Here is a 22,805-nt window from a genome sequence, read left to right as displayed (position 1 = left end):
AGAATCTGAAGAAGGGCAAGCCTCCCCTGTAAGGGCACCTTACTGGACGCCTCTATGTGTGGAGATCAAACTCTGTCCGAGTCCCTTCCTCTCCCCTCAGCAGACTTCGGAAGCGATCTGACAGTCCTAGGTAGTGGTGATCACTCCTTTAGAGAACAGATCGAATTTGGGACTCGTGTTCCAGGAGGAGCAAGAGCGTTTTAGAGGGGAAAGAAAGGAAGAGAAGCGGGGGGCTGGGGGTATGTGGAAACTTGGTTACCCCGACTGAGGTGCGACTGGAAGGGACGGAACGATCCCTAATTCCACAATCACCCATTCCTTCTCTTCCTTCTCCCCCCCCCGCTTTTGGTTTCTATGGTACGAGCGTGCGCGCGCGCGCGCACGCACACACACACACACACAGAGCCCAGGCAAGTTTCTTGGCACTTTGCCGCCCGCTGACGCGAACAATAGCCGCAGGGCCCCGTCCTCTCAAGCTCAGCCAATGGGAAGTTGGGGGAGCCCTGGGCTGAGGCCAATCCCGACGCGCTGGACAGTTCCCCGGTTCTGACTGACCTTCGCCAGGCAGGAGTGGGGAGGGGATAAAAGAGCCTGGAGGAGGCCGCCGAGGTTTGGCTGCTGCTGCTATTGCTGCTGTGCGAGCAGCCGCAACGACCGGAGCAGCACCGCATCAGCCCTTCCGCCGAGAGTGGCGAGCTCAGGCAGCGGAGGAGCTCACGAGGGCGGGAGGAAGCCGCCACCGCTCCCGGCGGACTCTGGCGTGCGCGGATAGAGGGAGAGGGCGGAGAGAAGGCGCGCGAGAGGCCGCCCATTCATTGCAGCAGCAGCAGAGGCAAGCCGGCGGGCTGCAAGGAGCCGGCAGAAAAGCATCAGAGCCCACGCACAATTTCCAGGCTGTGTTGCTGGCAGCGACGACTAGGTAAGGGTTAGAATACTGCTTCCTCCCCCTCCCCAGCATCTCCTTGGCTTTGACCGGCTTCTTCCCGCCCTCGAGTGGGGCGATCCGTTCTTTTTAAAGGCAGGAGGTGCGAAGGACGGTGGGAGATTTGAGGAGGAGGAGATGATTTGGGGCGTGTGAGGAAGAGAGAAGATGGAGATCTGGGAAGAGGAGGAAGAAAGGCGAGGGAGGAGGGGTCTGAAAGGAGCTCGACGGATCAAAATGGCTATATCTCTTCAGGAAAACTATGTGTGGTCCTTCTGCCAGGGCAGAGCGGCAGAGCCTGGTGTTCTGCAAGAGGCGTCTTCCATTATGTTCTGAAGCCCGGCAATGGGACGGGGCGGGGGAATCGTCATTCCCCTAAAACCAAGGCCCTTCTGAACGCGAGGAATGGCGTGCCGGTATCTCTCCCGTCGTGGGGCCGGAGAGATGACCTTCCAAGTGGGAGGAGGGGGCGGCTAACGAATTTGGAGGGGAGGGCTTTGGAGATGAGGAGGTGTGGGCGGCCTCAAGAGAGGAGACTGGCGATGCGTTGGGAGAAAGGGCAAGGAGTCTCAGCCAGGAGAGGAGATGGCGGGGTCAAGGTTGGAAGATCTGGGGGCTGCAGGAAGGGGGATCTGGAAAGACAAGCCTGTGAGACCATTGGTCTGAAATACTGAAAACGTAGGTACATAGGAAGCTGCCTTATACTGTGTCAAGCCACAGGTCCATCATGCCCAGCATTGTCTACACTGATTGGCAGCAGCTCTCCAGGGTTTCAGACAGGGGTCTCTTCCCAACCTACCTGGAGATGCCGGGGATTGAACCTGGGACCTTCTGCATGCGAGGCAGATACTCCACCACTGAGCTACAACACTTCCTCCTTTTTAAGTGGCCAATTGGGAGTGCACATTGAGTGAGGCCCTGCAGAGGTCAGTTTTCAGGAATCAGATGGTTGGGACATTCACTAGTGGATCCCTCACACAACTCAAATCATGTCCGCTGCTGCACCAGAATGTTACCAAATTTGGCAAGGATGCTGCAGGTGCGCTTTATAATGCAAGTTGGGTGCAGTCCTACACCCAAACCCACTTTCACTGCATGCTGTTTTTTTGCATGGATCTACACAGCTGGGATTCTCGGTATGCCAGCTTGGTCATGTGAACAGCCGTTCTTGTCACAGAGCTGTCACCTGATTCACAGTGACAGCTCTTCACACTTTGCCCCTTCCAGCTGTGATAGAGTTCTCAAATGGTTCATGGCTAGCTTCCCTGAGCCAAGTAGGTAGTATCTTCCAACTCTTCCACGAGTGTAAATAAGACAAAGCAGAGGTGAGCTGGCTTGCAGAGTTCACTTATCTCAGGGATATCAACCAGAGAAGGGAAACAGCGTCGATAATGACGTGCTTTGAAATCTCCCCTCCCCACCCCACACAAGTGGGCACAAAAGATGCAGAGAGGGGAATGTCCTTCAAAAGCTCCATTCATTGCTAAAAAAAACCACCCCACCAGCTCAAAAGACCATAAGGCAGCCTTTGCCAACCTGGTGCCCTTCAAATGTTGTTGGACTACAACACCATTCAGTCACTGCTGGCTGGGGCAGACGGGAGTTGTAGTTCAACAGGGTCTGGAGGGCACCACGTTGCAAAAAGCGGCCATAAGGTATCCGTTGGGGAAGAAAAGCATAAAGAAAAAGGAAGTTACCTTGCTGGTTGGGATTCTGGGATTTGTTCTTTGCTACCAGGCTGAATGTAATACATTTGAAGCTGCCTTATGCCAAGGCAGATCATTCATCTGTCTAGCTCAATGTAGTCTACCCTGCCTGGCAATGGCTCTCTAGGGTTCAGGCAGGGGACATTTTTGGAGATGCCAGGGGTGGAACCTGGGACCTTCTGCATGCAAAGCAGATGCTGTATCACTGAATCACGGTCCTTTCCTGATTTGCTTCACTTCAATTAAAAAAAAATCTGATTCTGAGGCTTATATCATTCTGATAGCTCTATTGGTAATTCTTGTTCAATGTTTGATCTGTTGCTTATGCCTCCAAGTTTGGCTTTCCTAACCTGCCTTTCCCTCTCTAGGTCACAGCAGAAAGGTGTAATCTGATATCTCCCCTCCCTTTTTTTGCACCCGTTTAATGACAAACACTTTCTCAACAGCATTCAGTGCAATCCAAGGAACTCCCAGGGGCATGCCCTTCATTCCATTCCCAGGATCTTTTCTTTAGTCAAGGTGACATATGCAGCCTTGCTAGTAAAAGAAAACAAAAATATTTCATGTGGCTTTTTTTTTTTAAAAAAAGGATCTGTCCCTTATCACATCCAAGGAGACCTCAAGGGCAGTGGCCCTGAAGAGATCACCACGCAGAGGTTGTTAGATCTCAGGTGTCTGGTAAACTGCTAGCTTTGCAGTTTTTAACTTTGCTTGCCTTAGGGGAAGATGTTTTCAGTCTGGACCAGATCTGAGCTGCTTAGTTTGTTCAGCCAACTCTTTTCTCCCTATTTTATTTGTTAAAAGGGGGGAAGGAAAGTTAATTGCTAACTATTGTGCACTGCCTATCAGGAGACACATGAGGTGAAAAGACTAGGGAGAAGTTTCTGTACTTCAAGCAGACGTCATTGAGGGCTGAGACAATTATTATCTAGAGCTGTTTAAGGCTGTGTTGCCAAAGGGAAGATATTACTGACACTAAGTTGAGCCAAAAGGATGGTGGGATGCACGAGTCCATTGTTTTGCTGGGGGGGGGGAGGGATGGGGGCAGCAGGAGACTTCTTTGGGAGTGGGAGGAGGTGAGGGCAAATCCCCAGTGAGCTCTGGAATGTTCAGTTGGATGGGACATTAGTGGAGGAAAAGAGAAGGATCCCTCGATCGCCACTCTTTCCCCCCTTTTTTGCTGGAGGAATGGACTGCCTTCAAGTCGATTCTGACTTATGGCAACCCTATGAATAGGGTTTTCATGGTAAGCGGTATTCAGAGGGGGTTTACCATTGCCTCCCTCTGAGGCTGAGAGGCAGTGACTGGCCCACGGTCACCCAGTGAGCTTCATGACTGTGGGGATTTGAACCCTGGTCTCCCAGGTCGTAGTCCAGCACTCTAACCACTACGCCACACTGGCTCTCTTTTGCTGGAAGGAAGCTGCCTTACAATGAGTCACACCCTTGCTCTATTTAGCTCAGTATTGCCAACACTGACTGGCAACAGCCCTCTAGGATTTGGGGCCAGAAGCCTTTCCCACCCCTACCTGGAGGTGACAGGGATTGAATCCGGGACCTTCTGCATGCAAAGCATGTGCTCTACCACTTGAGCTATGACCCCTTCCCTAGGAATGAGAATGAGTAGAAAAAGAAACCTAGGAAACTCCCATATACCAGGCCAGGATTTTTATCTAGCTGGCCCAGTGTTGTCTACTGGAGGGATGGGGGAATTTGTTGCCCTACATGAAGTTGTTGGGCTCCAACTCCCTTCATCCCTGCCTATTGGCCATGCTAGCTGGGGCTGCTGGGAGTGGGAATCCAGCAACACCTGGAAGGCCACAGATTCCCTGTTCCTTGTCTGCTCTGATTGGCCATGGCTCTCCAGGATATCAAGCAGGGGATGTTACCATCACCTGCTTAAATAAAGAAGGCAGGGATTGAACCTGGGACCTGGGAGTAACTAACCTGCTCAGGGGCCTTGTCAAATTACATAGAGATGTGTTGTTGTTATATGTCTTCAAGTCGATTACTTATGGCAACCCTATGAATCAGTGACCTCCAAGAGCATCTGTCATGAACCACCCTGTTCAGATCTTCTAAGTTCAGGTCTGTGGCTTCCTTTATGGAATCACTCCATCTCTTGTTTGGTCTTCCTCTTTTTCTACTCCCTTCTGTTTTTCCCAGCATTATGGTCTTTTCTAGTGAATCAGGTCTTCTCATGATGTGTCCAAAGTATGATAACCTCAGTTTCATCATTTTAGCTTCTAATGATAGTTCTGGTTTAATTTGTTCTAACCCTCAATTATTTGTCTTTTTCGCAGTCCATGGTATGCGCAAAGCTCTCCTCCAACACCACATTTCAAAGGAGTTGATTTTTCTCTTACCCACTTCTTTCACTGTCCAACTTTCACATCCATACATAGAGATTGGGAACACCATGGTCTGAATGATCCTGACTTTGGTGTTCAGTGATACATCTCTGCATTTGAGGACCTTTTCTTTCACATATAGGTACTTGGGGCAAAGAGGAATGTGATGTTCCTATATTAATGTATATATGGTAAGTGTTGGTTGTTTAGAAGATACATGGTAAGTGGAGTGAAAGAGGGGGAGTGAATGGGCAGTAGAATGCGAGATGATTGGCTGAGTGTTTAAAATGGCTGAATGTATAAAAGGAAGAGTGAGAGTGGAATCTGGGGGGGAGAGAAACCATAAGAGAGAGCGGTCCGGACTGGTGGAGTCCCTGGTGGTGCCTAGAGACAGGCAGTAACCATGAGCAGGTAGGAACCTGACAGGGAGAGCCAGGGAAGGACGCATCACATGTGGTGGCAGTAGCGGTGGGATACGAACAACAGAGAATCCAGATACGAACCAAAGAGAGTCCCAAAGACACGTGGTGACAAAGGAGACTACGTCACAGGTGTTGGCTGTAGCAGTGAGATACGAATACTAGACAATCCCTAATAGTTGTGTGGCAAACAGAAATAACAAAACAAGATTACTTGTGAGAGTGACTGGCAAAGAGTGTGTGGCAAAGAGTGAGTGAACTCAAACACCATGGCTGAATACATAAAAATGAAAAGAGAGGAGCTGGTGGAGAAGTGCATAACATTCAATTTACCTCACGAGGGTAAAGGGGTAGATGAATTGAGGGTAGCACTTATAGGATTTGCAACTGCCCAGCAAAAACAACCTGTCAGGGAAGAGACCCCAGAAGGATATTTAAGCAATCCCGCTTATATAGAGTACTTGAGAGAGAAGTTAAGATGGGAGGCTGAGGAAAAAGACAAGCAGAGGGAGTTGGAAGCTGAGAGATTGAGGGTGGAAACTGAGAGAATGAGGATGGAGGCTGAGGAAAAAGACAAACAGCGGGTCTTTGAGGCTGAGGAAAAAGACAAACAGAGGGAGTTGGAAACTGAGAAGTTGAGAATGGGGTTTGAGGAGAGGGAGAAGCAACGAGCAGTGGATGCCGAATTACAAGTAGAAAAGTTAAAATTTGAAAGAGAGAAGTTTCATTCTGATGAAACAAGAAAGGACAGAGATGGAGCAAAAATAAAAATTACTCCAAAGGACTTTGCTGTCTGTGAGCCTGGTCAAGATCCTCAAATTTACCTCAGCACCTTTGAAAAAGCAGCTCAGTTGTGGGAGCTACCTGAAGATAAATACATGCAGTATTTATCAAACCTGATTAAAGGGGAATTGGCTGAGGTATACCAATATTTCCCCTCAGATAGGCCCGTCACCTATGCTGAATTCAAAGAAGCAGTGTTTAAAAGATTCAGACTGGGGCCTGATTATTTTAGAAAGCTTTTCAGAAACTGCCAGATACAGACAGGGAGGTCTTTCGTGGAGCTGGGGGCAAAACTGATGGACATATTTGGGAAATGGCTGACAAGTGCAAAAGCTCAGTCTGTGGAGGAGGTGAAAAACCTCATGATATTGGATCAATTATACCATCAGTTACCACCAGAAATAAGGCTCCTGGTCAAAGACCGTTCCCCTGCATCGGTGCAGGAGGCCGCAGAGATGGCGGATCACTTCGCCTCCAACAGAACTGGCTGGGTGGGGAAAACATCAAGAGATTTTAAACCCAGACCATATAATGCTGGCAGAAGGGATGTGGTACCACAGTGAGTGAGTCCTCCAGTAAAATCTGAAGGGCACAGGACACCCCAGAGTGGATCTATGTACCCTAAAAGTGAGGAGAAATTATGCTACAAATGTGGTAGACTGGGGCACCTACGTTTTCAATGTGAGGTTGCCAACCCCATTAGTAATCCTGCTCAGACAAGGACAGTGAAAACAGAGCCCAAGGCTTTAGAAACAGCGAAAAAGGTTCAGTTCTGCCAGATAAACTGGACAGAAGTAACAGACCTTGATTCAAGTCTGAGAGAGGAAGTGAGTGTACAAGGGGCAAATTATTGGGCATTGCTTGATACTGGTGCCGCTCAGACATTACTGAGGCCAGATTTAATAAAATCTGAGGTAATATTACCTCAGGAAACTGTGACTATCCAAGGAGTGAGGGGTCAACCAGAAAGTTTGCCTGTGGCCCTGGTGGATATGACTTGGAGAGGCCGAGAGGGCCGATATAAAGTAGGCATTAATGCCCAGCAACAAGAACCAGTAATACTGGGAAGAGATGTAATGGGCGCCCAAGGAAAGATCTATGTAGTGACCAGACAGCAAATTGGCAGAGAAAAAGAAGCCATATTAAGGGGGGCTGAAACAAACAGGGTGGAATCTGTTAACCAGCCTCAGGTCACCATAGCAACCACTAGCAGGTCTGCTGAAGGAGACAAACTGTATCAAGTGGTCTCTGGGGAAGAAGCAGATCAATTCAGGGAAGAGCTGCATAAAGATATAAGTTTGAAGCAGGTAAAGGAACAAGCTCTGACCCAACAGATTCCTTTCACTGACAAACTGAGGAATCAAGTTGTGTGTGAAAATGGGATTTTATATAGACTGTGGATGCCTGCTGAGAGAAAGGGTGAATGTGAACCAGTGAAACAAATGATGGAAGTGGTGAAAGAGAATTTGAGTCAAGCTCAGCAGAAGCAACGTTACTGGTATGACAGAACAGCCAGGGAACGTGTGTATAATGTGGGAGATATGGTTATGGCGTTCATACCCAGGAAACATGACAAATTACAGGCTAACCGGGAAGGACCATATACCATCAGAGAAAGGCTTGACACAGTGACGTATGTAATCACCACAGACCAATTAAACAAAAGCAAAGTGCTTCATGTAAATATGTTAAAGCCTTACCATACCAGGGATGCACAGGTGTTGGAAGTTACCTTATTCCCTGAGGGAAGTGGGCCTGAACTTCCAGATTTGGTACAGGAAAGCAAAGACAGAGGAGGGGTAGATCAAGTGGAATGGTCAGAGGAGGTGAAGGAGGAAGTAAAAGAGGAGATTCTGAGAGTTTTGAAAACCTATAGGAATCTCTTTAGCAACAAACCTGGCCGAACCAGTATAGTTATACATTCCATTGATACTGGAGATCATGCCCCAATCAGATCTGTTCCGTACCGTGTGAATGGGAAAGTTTTGAATGAGATCAAAAAGGAGGTGGAAGATATGCTGGAATTAGGAGTGATCAGGGAATCCATCAGTCCCTGGGCCTCAAGTATTGTCCTGGTTCCGAAAAAAGATGGAACGACAAGGTTTTGCATTGATTATCGGCTAATCAATAAAATTACTGTCCCAGATGCATATCCTATGCCTAGGGTAGACGCAATGTTAGAGTTATTGGGGGCAGCAACCATTATCTCTACGTTAGACCTCTGTAAAGGATTTTGGCAAATGGAATTAGACGAGCAATCCAGAGCCAAAACTGCCTTCAGTACACCAGATGGGTTATATGAGTTTGTGACCTTACCCATGGGACTAAGGAACTCACCAAGTTCATTTCAGAGGCTAGTCAATACTGTGTTGCGAGGCATGTCAGATTTTGCAGTGGCCTATATCGATGACGTGGCCATTTTTAGCAAGTCGGTGCCTGAGCATGTCCAACACCTGACAACAGTACTGGAGGCCTTAAGAAAAGCAGGCCTCACAATAAAAACTAAGAAATGCCAGTTTGGACTAAAGGAAGTAATCTATTTAGGACATAAGGTGTGGAGTGGGAAAATCACCCCCTTATGGAGCAAGGTGGAGGCAATACAAGCGTGGCCGATCCCCTTAACCAAAAAACAAGTAAGGGCATTTCTGGGTGTGGCTGGATTTTATAGGAAGTTTGTGAGAAATTTTGGGGAAATAGCAACCCCCTTGCATGAATTAACAAAGAAGAAGTGTTCTGAGCGTGTGGTATGGACGGATGAATGTCAGAAGGCTTTTGATCTACTGAAGCAAGCCTTGTGCCAAGGACCCATATTAATAGCACCAGACTATGAGAAACCATTCATCGTGGCTACAGATGCATCGGACCTCGCACTGGGAGTTGTCTTGCACAGGAGAGAGAAGGCACCAGACATCCAGTGGCGTACCTGAGTCGCAAGCTGACGCCGAGGGAGAAAAACTATTCGTCGGTCCAGAAGGAGTGCCTAGCGGTCGTGTGGGGACTGAACAAGTTGTGCCCATATGTGTGGGGACGAAGATTCACGGTAACTATGGATCATCGGGCCTTGTTATGGTTGCAGACTATGAAAAACCATAACACTATGCTGCAGAGGTGGTCCTGGGCCCTACAGGACTATCAAGTGGACTTCCAGTTCATAAAAGGCAAGGACAGTGTACTGGCTGATGGACTTTCCAGGCAAGTGGCTGGGACTGCAGTGACGTGACCAGACAGAGGAACAAAGAAAGACATTTTCCCCATAGAGACTTTTATTTGTTAACTTGACGTATAAATCCTGGAACAGGAATTATACTCTGCTGTTGTTTAAGGGGGGGGGAAATGTGATGTTCCTATATTAATGTATATATGGTAAGTGTTGGTTGTTTAGAAGATACATGGTAAATGGAGTGAAAGAGGGGGAGTGAATGGGCAGTAGAATGCGAGATGATTGGCTGAGTGTTTAAAATGGCTGAATGTATAAAAGGAAGAGTGAGAGTGGAATCTGGGGGGGAGAGAAACCATAAGAGAGAGCAGTCCGGACTGGTGGAGTCCCTGGTGGTGCCTAGAGACAGGCAGTAACCACGAGCAGGTAGGAACCTGACAGGGAGAGCCAGGGAAGGACGCATCACAAGGAACCCTTTCCCCTTCCCAAATTCCTCTACAACTGGATGTCCTGATGATAAAGGGTCAGGGCCGTAGCTCAGTAGTAGGGCATCTACTTTGCTTGCAGAAGGTCCCCGGTTCAGTCCTCAACATCTCCAGGTAGGGTTAGGAGAGACCCCTGGCCTGAAATCCTTAAGAGCTGCCTCCAGTCAGCGCAGGCCAGTGGTTCCCAAACTATTTTCCTATGGACCACTTGAAAATTGCCCAGGGTCTTGCGGGCCACTTAATGATTTTCCTTCCTGCTGTAGCTGTTCTAGATGCTGTATGGTTTTTAGTTGTATTTTTATTGTTTCTAACATAGAAATAAAGTGTATAGAATTCAAATTGTAATGCAATAAAAATACAGTATAAGAGATAAAAGAAGCAATAGAAATACAGTTAAAGATCAACATGAATATTTAATACCTGCATGCCACAGACCACCTGAATGTAGCTCACAGACCACTGGTGGTCCATGGACCACAGTCTGGGAACCCCTGGAAAATATTGAGCCAGAGGGACCAACGGTGTGACTCTGTGTGAGACAGTTTCATACCTACCTCCATAGACACATTGCCCTTTAGTGGAGGAGCATCTACAAAGGGCTGTAGCTCAAGTACAGAGCATCTGCTTTGTATGCAGAAGGCCCCAGGTTCAATCCTCGGCATCTCTAGGTAAGGCTAGAAAAGACTCCCTGTCTGAAACCCTGGGGAGCCACTGCCCGTCAGTGTAGACAGTACTGAGCTAGATAGACCAAGGGTCTGAATCGATGTAAGGCTTGTGCCTGGCATTGCTCAGGAATGCTAAGAAATAAAAAAAAATCAGTGCACTTTTGATATAAGCAGTAATGTAGTAGCAAATTCAGAAGTGCAGGATCCCTTCATGACAGTTGCAGCCACACTCCCTACTCCCCCCCTTTTTTTTACAGCTGGGTTGAGAATTAGATCCTTGTTAATGCCTTCTCCCACAACAACCATCGCTAAGAGCCAATCAGCATGAAAGGGGAGAGCGTTAGCTGCTGAAAAGACTCTTTTAAGTGGCTAACACACTCCCCTTTCATGTTGATTGGCTGATCAGATGCTGAAGATATAGGGACCCTGCTGAGACCCTACCACCCCCACCCCCCGACCCTGCCTGTCAATATCCCTGGATAAAAGCAGTAGTGTAGTGGCAAATTCAGAAATTCAGGGTCCCTTCATGATAGTCACAACTATGCCCCCTTACTAAGATTATACAACCTTCTAAACTTGTAGAATAATCTGGCCAGGCTGGAATACTGCTTTCTGCTTCTCTATCGCTCTCACCATTTGACTGTCCTTTCTCACTGTCAGAGATATTGCTTGAATTACTGAATTCAATGTCTACACATTTATCTCCTGGTACTACCAAACTGCTTGATGATGTAATTGGGATGCTATCCTCAGGATTCACTTCCTCTTCTTCTGCAGTTACAGGATTCTCACTCTCCACAACCTGTGTTGGCATTTTGAAATTGGAATTAAGGCTTGCTTGCAATTCACAATCATTGGGACCCTTTTCAGTGGCTGACACACTCCCTTTTCATGCTGATTGGCTCATAAGATGCTGGAGGCAGAGGGATCCTGCTGGGACCTGTCTCCCAAAAAAGGAAAGGGTCTAAGACTCCCCCGGACCCTGGACAATTACACCTCTGGATATAAATGTTTAAAATCAATGCATGTTTGAAAGGTTCAGTCCGCCATCTTGATTCAAAATGGTGCCCAACTGTATCCAATCTTAGATGAAAATCTGCTCCTTGGTCTCAGGAACCATCATGAAAAAATCGGTTACAGTACCTTAAGATGTGTCCAAATGCATAGTGAACAAACAACTTTCCAAAATATATGGTAGATGAGGAGACAGAAAGAGAATGGCTTGTCTAAGGCTAGCTAGTACATGGCAAAGGTGAGATTTGAACTAGAGATTTGCAGATTCATGTCTCAGTCTCTTAGCCACTACGCTACATCAGCTCTATGGAACTTCATTAGAGAGTGGGAAGGTGAAGACTAGTGAATTCTAGTGTTTGCACAAAGCTTTGATGAGAATTGCATGATGGACACAGAGAGGTTGGCTAAGGAGGAATGTCTGCGTGGGCAGCCCCTTTAATTGTGTATGTGTTTAAACTATGGTTGTTTTTCTTTCCCAGCATTCCCTTTGCTCTCGGATCTTCATGAAGAAACGGTTTGGTAGCCAAGAGGGGAGCCATCTTCCTTGAAACGCAACCTCAGCGATGCCCTGGAACATCAAATGGTTGAACAGCTACAGCAGCCACGGCTCCCAGTCCCGGAAGCAATGCAAGAAATCCTCCTTTGCCTTCTACCAAGCAGTGAGGGACCAGCTGCCTGTGTGGCTCTTGGAGGACATGCGGCGCATGGAGGCTTTCCATTGGCAAGAAGGAGGTCAAGTCAGCACCTACTCGCCTTCTGAGGCCCTTCTGTATGCCTTGGTGCACAACCACCAGCCTTACGCCCGTTACCTGCTGAGCACGTTTCCGAAAAGTGCCCTGGCCATCCCCAGCCTTCACTTCAGCTGCTGCCATTCATCGGCACCCCACCTGGCCATGGCTGTCCGGTACAACCGCGTCCATATTCTTTTGGAGATTTTGAAGGCCATCAGAGACTTCCCGGTGAGCGATCGGGCCAGCTATTTGGACCGCAGAGGGTGCAGCCGAGTGGAAGGCGGCAAGACTGCCCTCCATGTGGCTTGTGAACTGGCGAGGCCTGAGTGCTTGCTTTTGTTGCTGGGCCATGGGGCCTCACCCTGCCTCATTGACTGCACTGGGAACACACCCTTAGACCTCCTCTTGCAGCAGATCTGGGAGAGCTCGGCGTCAAATCTGTGCACCAAGCTGCTCCTCCTGGACTCCCTGTTCCTCTTCACGCCTCAGGGCTTCCCTTTGGCAATGAAACAGCAGCTGCTGGACGACCCAGAGCAATGGCAGGACCTTTTGGGTAAGAACAGGTTCCAGTGGCTGGCAGGCTTAGCTCCCTCTTCCCTCTTTGTTCGATCGATGCAAGTCTTAATTGGGACCATTTCGCCAGATCAGTTCCCAGAGGCACTAGAGGACCTGCCTTTGCCACACTTCTTGAAGCCTTTGGACCTGAAACTGAAGAGTTAAGAATTTTTTTCCTAGAGACCTCTTTCCCCTACAGTCCCTGCTTGTGTGATGAAAATAGGTTTTGGCTCTTGTGTGATGAACTGATGTGTTTAACGTAAAAACTGTGTGGGAGAGGCATTGGTTTCCATTAGAACTTGTTTTTAAAAAGACTCTTGACTGTGGCATTGTGTTTTATTTAAATGTTGTTGGGGCCGGGTGGAATACCTACAGCACACACTAAAGAAAATGTTTTGCTTTAAAGCAAGGATGGGGAGCTGGTGGCCCTCCAGATGTTCATGGACTCCCAACTCCCATCAGCCCCAGCCAACGTAGTCAAAGTCCAGCAATATCTGGAGGGCTACAGATTCCTCACCGTTGGCTGAGAGCATCACTTAGATGTTCAGAACTGTGTTGCTGGACTCCAATTCCCATTATCCCCAGCCCACTGGCCATTCTGGATAGGGCTGATGGAGTGTTAACAACATAAAGGGTACCATGTTGGCTGTCCCTGAAAAGTGAAAATTAAGCATTGTAAGGAATGAGAGCTGTTGCAGCCTATACTTAAGTGTTCCATCCTTTTCGGCTCTAGGTTCCTCTTCTCTTAGACTCAAAAATTGGTACCTCACAAAACTAGTAAAACCTTATAGTGATTTCCATGGCAAATTAACAAAAATTATTTGGATTAGCTTTGCACAATCCTTTCCGCCCTTATCCTTGAAGGATGAGGCCGTCAGTGGCTACTAGTCACGATGGCTATATTGCCTCCAATATCAGAGGCAGCATGCCTCCCAAACACCATTTGCTGGAGGCCATGAATGAGGAGAGGGCCGTTTTGCTCATGTCCTGCATGTGGGCTTCCCACAGATACCTAGTTGGCCAGTGTGAGAACCAAATGGGACCTTGCTCTGATCCCACAGGGATTATGGTTTTGCCAGCAGATCACTACCTATAACAGCGTCCTTTACCTTTAAAAACAACAACATGGAATTGAATATAGTTTTAAACATAGACACAGGAACATGGAATGCATTCCAAAGAGGGAGAACACAGAGGAATATTTATGTCACATCATAACACGGTTGTTAAATTATTATAAATAACTGCTCTGCCTGGTCCCTTTCATTCTTTTTTCTCTTTCCTTCTCTCTTTACATTCTAGTACACTGAGAGGAAAAAACAGGTCCATTTGCTGTTACAAGAGTTACTACTTTCTTTGTCTTCACTAATGTGAATAGCAGCATGGTCCCAAGCAAAGCGAAGTGTACTTAGGATATGGAACATGGGATGCTGCATTGCACAATTGATCCAGCTATCTCAGTATTGCTCACTGTTTCTATTCCGATTACCATTGGCCCTCATATAGGACTCTTTCCCAGCCAGTGCAGGATAATGTGGGATATTGTACCTGGGACCTTTTGCATGCAAAGCATGTGTTCTGCCACTGAATTATGGGCAACTGAAATCAGTGGAACAGAGAGACAAGTGCTGTCATTCCAACTCAACACGGAGGCATCTGCCAGGGATAGATAATGAGCAGTAGCGCCTTTTAGATGTCCAGAGGCGTACTAAATCCAGTGCCTGGCAGTCCCTCCCTCCTGAACAGCTGCTTGGCAGTATCACTCATATTTTGACCAATGAAGTCCCGGCAGTTGGATCAAGCCAGGAGCTTCATGTGCAATATTCATTTGCATGTGTGGTTCATCGTCCAAGTAGAGAGAGGTGGGGGGAAAAGGCACTAGAGAAGCCAACAAGTCTGTAATGGTTAAAGAGTAGCATATTAGCCGATCTGCTAGTCTGAAGACACTATCACAGAACAGGATGGAAGAGAAGTGCCACACCCCTACCAAACTGTAACATGGTTTCTCCTTCCTAAGAAAGTTTGCGAGATGCACCAAGGTAATCCAGGTGCAAAGATATGAAGCTTAACACTTTCACAAACCTGGATGATTTTGCCCTGGTGAAAGCAGAGCTTTCTAATGTTGGTTTGCTTTGACCTTCAGTAAGGACCATAGTATTGGCACTTGAACACTCGAACTGTGCTATATAAATGCTGATTGTCAGTGATTCCTTGTTTCCCCATGCAAGGAAGATTAAGGCTGGATCCTTACAGCACAGATATGGAACCTGTGGCTCTCTAGATATTGTTAGACCTAAGCCCCATCATCTTTGACCACTGGCCCTGCTGGCTGGGACTAATGAGGACTGGAGTCCAATAACCCCTGGAAGGCCACAAGTTCCTCACCTCTGCCTTACAGGATTGAATGATTTCGCTTTGAATCATTGCCTAGACCAGAGATGGTGGATCTGTGGGCCCTCTGATGTTGGACTACAACTGCTACAGGTCCTGGACAACATAGTTAGTGGTCAGGGATGATAAGAACTGTACATCAGGAGGACCACAGGTTCCTCACCCCTGGCCTGGAAAGTCTGCAATTCCTCCTCCTCCACTGTGCAAATATTTTTACTATTATTGATAAGATTTATATTCCCCAGCCCCTTTCTTATATCATGGACCTCTGCCAGCATATGTAAGTTCCTTGGGTGGTTTCCCATCCATGTACTGACCAGATCCAGACTTACTTAGCTTCACCAAGGCTGCTGAATCATATATCTTCAGACTGTACCAAAAACGTATGAAATTGCATCTGTTAAGATTCTTGCTATATAAATATTAAAGACAGGGACGTCTGGCCCTGGACAGAATTACTGATGGATCCTGGTTCTTAGCAACTGGTTGCTACTTATCTGTGGTTCTTTTCCTTGGACCAAGGACTGAATTGGGGACACATTGGATAAAACATTGCAGAAAAAATGATTCTCTTTTTTTCATGGCAGGCTCCTTTAACTGCTACCTGGGAAGCAGAAATTCAGGTGAAGATTTTCCATTCTGCATGCTGGAAAAACCATGCTGAATTTCTGCTTCTTATGCAGCTCTTGAAGGCACAGGAACTCTGCCAGGGAAAAAACCCAACAACCTACAGGAAAAATACACAATTTCTCTATTTTAGCCCAGAGCTGACTAGTACTTTGCAGACTTTTGATAAACAAACAAAAATGTAGGTTGGTAAATAGCTGTATGCGTCTGGGTGATTCAGTGAAACTGTCTCCCAAAACCCTTCTGAAAACTGCTGAAAAAACTTGCCAGCTGACCAGAAAAATAAACAGTCTGGGCTGCTTTTGTGTCTTCAATGGCAGCTTGATGTGCAAAGCTTCGCATATGAGTTTCTGTACAACACAAGAGAGAAACAGTCATCACCTCCTGCTTTCTGCATATCAAGCTGAGAAGGTGGGGATGGACCATAGTTTAGTGGCTTTCTATACAGATGGTTGCAGGTTCAGTGGCAGGCGTCTCCAGTTAAAATGGTTTGTTTCCTTACTTAATTTATTATTCACTTGCCACATAAGGCGTCTCCAGGCAAATTACAAAGTATTAAGAGCATAAAGCATAATATAAAGTAAAAAAAATACAATACAATAAAAGCAATAACCCATGCATAATCCAATAAGCCACACAAAACAAAAACAAAAGTCAGATCCATAAAACATCATTATCATTGATAGACAGCAAAATCATCATAATCCATCAAAAGGCTAGGAGAAGAGATAAGTTTATGATGTTAATTATGGAGCCAGACAGGCCCGGTTCCAGGTGAGGCACTGGCCAATGGCCTAGGAGCTTAAGAGAGGCCCCTCACTGGCCCCAGTCCAGCCTCACCGGCAAATTCAGCTTGTGGATGTTACAATATCAAATATTATATATGTATTTTGCCTGTAAAAAAATGCCAGAAAAGGAATTGTGAAATCAGATTACAGTAATACCTCAGTTAATAAAGAAGATGCGTTCCTGGACAATACTTCATTAACAGAAACTTTGGTACCAGAGACAGGAATAACATAGAAAGAATAGAGATAGGTTCCTATACCCACTCACAGGTGATGGGGCAGCTTCAACAGGCGCTTTAAAGTGTGCCTGCCTGGCACATCTCCCTCCCCCCTCCTTCTCCTCTTCCTCTGAATTCTATTGGATCTTTCCCTCCCCAGCCCTGGGAGAAAGCAATAGATCTCTTTAATGCAAAGCAAACACACAGCCTGGTCAGTTTCACCTTAAAGCAGAGACACAGGTTTGAATATTTATCCATAGCAAAGCAAAGCTGGTCAGTTTCACCTTTAAAAAAAGCCTTCCTTAAAAGGAGCTTCTTCCTGGAGGATATGTTAACTGAGGTATTACTGTATAGTAGAGAAAGGCTAGGTTAATGCTAGACCGGTGGAAGTGGTGTACCCATTCAGTGATTAAGAAATGCATTCATCATTTCAAAAGTTCAAAATTTTGTGTAGTTTTTCGTTGACAATAGGGGGTTGCCATATCAGTCAAGATTTATTTTACTTTAAAGGGGTGGAGCCAAGAGGGAGGAGGAGTGTGGTTTGAGGAGATAAGGAAGGGGAGAAGGGGCCTACTGCCTATGCGCAATGGTCTCCAGAAACTTGGAACTGGCCCTGGGCTGCCAGGCAGACCTCACAGGAGAGAGCACTTCACAAGCGGGGAGCCACTGGCCAAGCTGCAGGTGATGGTAAAATCCTCTACCTAAAACCCTGGATAGCTTCTTCCAGTTGGAGCAGACTGTACTAGGTGCTAGATGCACAAAAAGGATGTCCTGGTATAAGGTAGCTGCTTAGGTGGAGGGCTGTCATGCAAGCTCCTCCAGCTGAAATCCCCTCTTGTACACAACAGTTAAAAGTGCAGAAACCCCATCCTCTTTACATCTGACCACTCTCTGTGTCCTAAGCAGCTGTTGAAGGCACAGATGCTGGTGGCTTGATGATGCTGGTGACCCATTTCAGAGTACAATCCGATTTGCTAATAGTTTCCCCTCCTCCATTTCTGACAAGCAAACCAGCCAAGCAAGAAAACCTGATAAATAGGAACAAATGTCAGATAATCATGGCTAAATTCCCTATCCTCATCAGCTTCAGAGGGCTGTGGGAGAAAATACTTTTTTAAAAAAATGTGGACAGGATAATTGGCTGAGGCTCATCAGAGAGTGATAATCAGATTTTTAAAAAAACTGCAGAAAGCTGACTCTTGAAAGGTGCAGGCAGGCTTTCTCCTGCGTGGCATTTCCACTTTATAGCTCTCCTCTGCCAAGGCCCATCTAGAGTCATTCAAGGCACAGGGTTTCCTAGCAATTAGAAACTGTTCTTCGAAGTGGATTAAATATTGATTTGAGAGAACAGTTTTCTGTAACCACCTCATGATTTTCCTCCAAACCAGGTTGCAGGTTGAGAAGATCAGTTTTGAATACTCTCATATATTTTAAAAAAATAATCATGCAAGAAAAAAACCTGTGCACATCAGGGAGCAATGTTCTAGTTCAGCCCAGTCCCCTTGGGCTAGTTTTCTACTTTCATGGAGTTTGTTTTGGACTGTAAAAATGACCCCTCCCTGCAACTGAAGTGGTGTAGTCCATTCTTCCTCTTCCCAATTCTTTCACTTCATTCTGCTGCCTAAGCCATAACCATCACATCTTGTGGCAAGTCCACAAATTAATTTGGCATAAAGTGGAGAAGCACTTCTGTTTGGCTTTCCTGAGTGACCCTACTGCCAGTCAACTTTAATTATCTATGTGTGGTGTAGTGGTTAAGGTGTTGGACTACAACCTGGGAGACCTGGCACAGAGATGAGCAGCACTGATTGTGTCAGCAGATCAACGTGCTGGCAACATGTTAGAAAGCTGCCTTATATTGAGGCAGACCAATGGTCCACCTAGCTTTTTGCAGAAAGCACCTTGGACAGCTCCTTGAATGTTTGGATTAAAACTCGGAGCGGATTCACTGCTCCACTAACACTGGAGCCACCAGTCATGTGTGTGTGAATGAGAGAGGGAGGGGGGAAAGAACAGTGTTTCTGAGAGGAATTCACTGGACAGTTTATTTTATTTTTATTTATTTGACAAAAATTATTTACCACTGGATTGTAAATAGAAAACTCTTAAGTAGTTTACAAAAAAGAAAAGAGGTGGAAAAACAGCAAGAATTGTTCAAATAAAGGCCTGCTTCTCACATTAAATATTAAGAATTTACATCATTGTGTTTGAAGCAGTAGCTCAGCATATCTATGAAAGGTGTTTTGTAGAGACTAAGGCCGCATCTGCACTATACATTAAAAGCCTATCCTGGCTTTAAACAGTCCTGGCCTCCCCCAAAGAATCCTGAGAGCTGTAGTTTTTGAAGGCTGCTGAAAGCTGCTAAGAGCCCCCTATTCCACTCAGTAGTGTAGTGGAAAATTCAGAAGTGCAAGGTCTCTGCATGGTAGTCATGCCATGCCCCCTCACAGCTCAGTCCCCTCACTCTCTTGCTTGCTCTCCCTCATTATCTCCACACTCCTCAGTCCTTCCGGCATGTGTCTTCTCCCACAACAACATAGATCCCTGGGAGCCAATCAGCATGAAAGGGGAGTGTTAGCTACTGAGAAGAGTCTTCTCAGTGGCTGACTCTTCTCCTTTCACTCTGATTGGCTCCAATCTGCATGAAAGGACAAGGAAGCATGTTAGAAAATTATTCTCAGTGGCTAACATACTCTCCTTTAATGTTGATTGGCTCGTAGGATGCTGGAGACATAGGGACTTGGCTGGGACTCTTCCTGCTCTCCAAAAGGTAAAGGGTCTAAGACCCCCTGAAACACCAGATAACTACACCTGATTCCCCTAAATGTGCTGCTTTTCTCAGAGTGGTTTTAATGGTCAATCTCCTTTCTCAGGAAACTCTGAGAATTGCAGCTCTTTGAGGAAAATACATGTCTCTTAACAACTCTCAGCAATGTTGACAAACTACAGTGCCCAGGATTCTTTGGAGGATTTCCTGATTCTTTAAAGTGGTATCACACTCCTTTAAATGTACGGTGCAAATGTGGTCTAACTAAGCCTTGAAGCCTCTTGCTCAAATCCCAGCTCATGCCAAACCCACTATTTTTCCTAAACTTGATGCAAAAGCTAAACAATTATTTGGAGGTCATTTATGAATCCAACAACAATTCAACCATAAACACATACACACAGAGAGATCTAGATTACTGGTTTCAGGGGGAAAAATAGCATTCAGTGTTAATCCTACTCAGAGCAGACCCATAGAAGTTAAAAGACATGACTAAGCTAGATTCATTAACTTCAAAGGCAATGATGTTTTCTTCCAAACGGCCACATTTACCAGCCCCACAGTAGAAGCAGTACATTAAAAAATATAAGTGGGCAAAAAGGCTCATATACAGCAGGCAGAATCAGTGTTGATACAAGACTGCTTTCTGCTACCTTCTTGGACTCAAGGCTGGGCACTGCACCAGACATCCTGGGTAGGGTTGCCAGGTTCAGGTCCTGAGACTGATCCTGTAACTTTAGGAGAAGATGAAAGTCACCCAAGTGCAGGTGTTCTTGCAACACTGTAATGGGAAAAACCACAAGGTGGAATTCTCCCTTCCCCCTGCACAACTTTTAAAGATACAGAAGACCTCTTGGTTGCCAGGCCCAGCCTCCAAGAGGTCTTCTGTATCTTTAAAAGTTGTCCAGGGGGAAGGGAGAATTCTACTTTGTGGTTTTTCCCATTATAGTGTTGTAAGAACACCTGCACTTGCCTGACTTTCTTTTCTTCTAAAGATACAGGATCAGTCTCAGGACCTGAACCTGGCAACCCTAATCCTGGAGCAGCTGCTAGGTCCCCACTCCCTCCAGCAGGGTGCCACCACAGATCCTCCGTTTAATCCCCACCCGCAAGCCTGGCACTCAGAGCAGTGTCAAGTGGCTGAGTCTAGCCATAATTTTAATTTCCCATTTTAAGTGTACAGTCCAGTGGTTTTTGTGTTATTTAATGGAATGTATTCTTCAAAAGTTACAGATGTTTAGATCCACACTTTAACTTGCACCAGCCATTTCTTGCAAAATCAGCATAATCAGATGTTGCCCTTTACCTAGGAAACAGAAAGTAACTGCCAAAAGAGATCCTGTCTGTTCTTTGGAAAGAGTTGCAAAAAGGGAAGTACCCAGAGCACAGATGCTCTTTATGACAACTCTCAGAGCCACGCCCCTTCTAAGACTATACAAGAGAAATACACTTATGACCAGTGCAGACACTACGGCTTAAATACAAAGTCAGCTTTTTTTTCTCAACTCCACCCTTCCTGTATTGCTTAACATCCACCCTGATAAAGAGTTCTGGTAGACTCAAAAGCCTGCTCACTATTTTGTGACATTTGGTTGGCCATAGTAAAGGAGCTTTTGAATGTCTCCAAAATCAAGGTGGCAGTTTAATTCTCAGCCATGCATGCTAATGGAGCCTTCCTTTTCCTCTGCTTAATTGATTGGGTGAGTTTCTCTCTGATTATTTATTTGGCAGGCAGAGGACTGGCAAACAGCTCCTGTCCCTGTTGTGAAATAAGTGGTGGTGCTTCCTCTCTGCTTCACTTCACTACTGGAAATACCTTGAGAAAGGGCTGTAAACTTGAAACACATCAAGCAATTTAAAAACCATCATTCAAAAGCCAGTTTTCTACAGAAGCTTTGGATTTTTATCACTTGTTTTGCCCGTTTTTCTGGACAACAACTTCAGCATTATACCAGGGGTGGGGAACCTTTGGATGCTGTTGGAGTCCAACTCCCATCAGTCACCCCCAGCCATCATGGGTGGGGGGGATGATGGGGGGGAAATAAGGAGGCGTGAATGGAGTGGGGGTGAGTAGGAAGGAAAGTGCTGGGGGAGTGAGGGGGTGGGGGGGTAGGAAGGTGCTGGGGGAGTGCCATCACAAAGGCCTGCCCTGTGATGTTACTGAGGCCTGCCCCTGAAATCTCAGGGTTTGAGATGCTGGTAACCTGACAACCCTAATTGGAGTTTTAATCCAACAACATCTGGAGGGCCACAGGATGCCCATCCCTGCATTACAGTTGAATCCAAAACATAATTGAACTAACAGTTATCCCCCCCCCAATTCCTTGTTAATAACTCGAATTCATGATTGCTTTGGAAAATGCTGACTGCCAGACATTTTGAACAAGAGGCCTACTGTTCAAATACGGGGTATTGCCTCACAAGCAACAATGTCGTTTCCTAACTCTTGACAACATGCCCAAATCGGGCCTTTCACGGAGGTCAGTGCTCCTGGCACTTCAGTCATTGCCATCATTCTGGCCTTTCTGCAGGGGTCTGCTGAGAAAAAGAAAGAGCCTACTAATGCCCATTATACAGGAGCTGTCATGCTTAATAAAGCAATGTGGGATTGCTAGGTCAACCAAACGAATAGGCAGCAAGGTTGGATTCCAAAAATGGCAATCGCAGAACAGAAGAAAAAAAAGAAAAGATCCTGTTTACCTGCAAAAAGGAAAGAAGGGAAGAAAACTTGTTTTGAATCAAAATTCATTAAGAGTATGTTGAGATCCTGTTTTCAATAAATTCAGCCCTGGGATATATGAAGTATATAAAGAAGACAGTTACTCTGACCATGTGCAAAGTGTCTTGACTTCACCATTGAGTAATGATCAAACTGTGCACACGCAGGAGTAGGCAGACGTTTTGCATCAAGTATAGACTGGATGATTTACTTATTTAACAGGATTTATATACTGCTTAATCCTCAAAACCTCAAAGCAATTTACACAAAATATAAAATATACATTAACGTTATACCAATAAAACCAGATATTAAAAACAAATTAGCCAACAGTTTAAAATATATTCTTTGTAAAAAAGTAATAATAAAACATGTCAGATGTACATGTCTGGGTAGGCTTGAACAAAAAGGTCTTTAGCAGGTGCCAAAAACAGTGCAGTGAAGGCAGGGTCCTGCCTAATATCAATGGGCAGGGAGTTCCATAATCTGTGATTCATTCCTATCAGAC

General features: G+C 46.0%; 1 protein-coding gene, 1 long non-coding RNA gene and 1 other non-coding gene across 5 annotated transcripts; 2 read left to right on the top strand and 1 right to left on the bottom strand.

The window, feature by feature from the left end:
* The first annotated feature begins 404 nt into the window (after window positions 1-404).
* Window positions 405-13,101, top strand: ANKRD9 (ankyrin repeat domain 9). Of its 3 annotated transcripts, none has more exons than XR_009760774.1 (2): window positions 3,703-9,763; window positions 11,981-12,056. XR_009760774.1 is itself a non-coding variant. In XM_061612203.1 (2 exons), the coding sequence occupies exon 2, from the start codon at window positions 12,065-12,067 to the stop codon at window positions 12,950-12,952; it is 888 nt and encodes a 295-aa protein (XP_061468187.1). In that variant the 5' UTR covers window positions 405-919; window positions 11,981-12,064; the 3' UTR covers window positions 12,953-13,101. The 3 variants fall into 2 exon arrangements, 1 of the variants encoding a protein (XP_061468187.1); XM_061612203.1 differs by lacking the exon at window positions 3,703-9,763 and adding an exon at window positions 405-919 and having other exon boundaries at window positions 11,981-13,101.
* On the bottom strand, window positions 1,723-1,797 carry TRNAA-CGC (transfer RNA alanine (anticodon CGC)). The gene has a single exon. It is a non-coding gene; the product is annotated as a tRNA-Ala (tRNA).
* Window positions 13,102-17,356: 4,255 nt separating the features above from the next.
* On the top strand, window positions 17,357-22,504 carry LOC133378436 (uncharacterized). The gene is made up of 3 exons (XR_009761027.1): window positions 17,357-17,492; window positions 19,532-19,581; window positions 22,110-22,504. It is a non-coding gene; the product is annotated as an uncharacterized LOC133378436 (long non-coding RNA).
* The last annotated feature ends 301 nt before the right edge of the window (window positions 22,505-22,805 follow it).

The sequence above is a fragment of the Rhineura floridana genome, chromosome 2 (genome assembly GCF_030035675.1).
Source record: "Rhineura floridana isolate rRhiFlo1 chromosome 2, rRhiFlo1.hap2, whole genome shotgun sequence".
Taxonomy (NCBI): domain Eukaryota; kingdom Metazoa; phylum Chordata; class Lepidosauria; order Squamata; family Rhineuridae; genus Rhineura; species Rhineura floridana.
Note: the sequence above shows the minus strand (reverse complement) of the source record. Positions and strands in the feature narration are given on the sequence as shown.

What these genes read in the sequence shown, in the direction of transcription:
- ANKRD9 (XM_061612203.1), top strand. Translation starts at nt 12,065, where the DNA reads ATGCCCTGGAACATCAAATGGTTGAACAGCTACAGCAGCCACGGCTCC.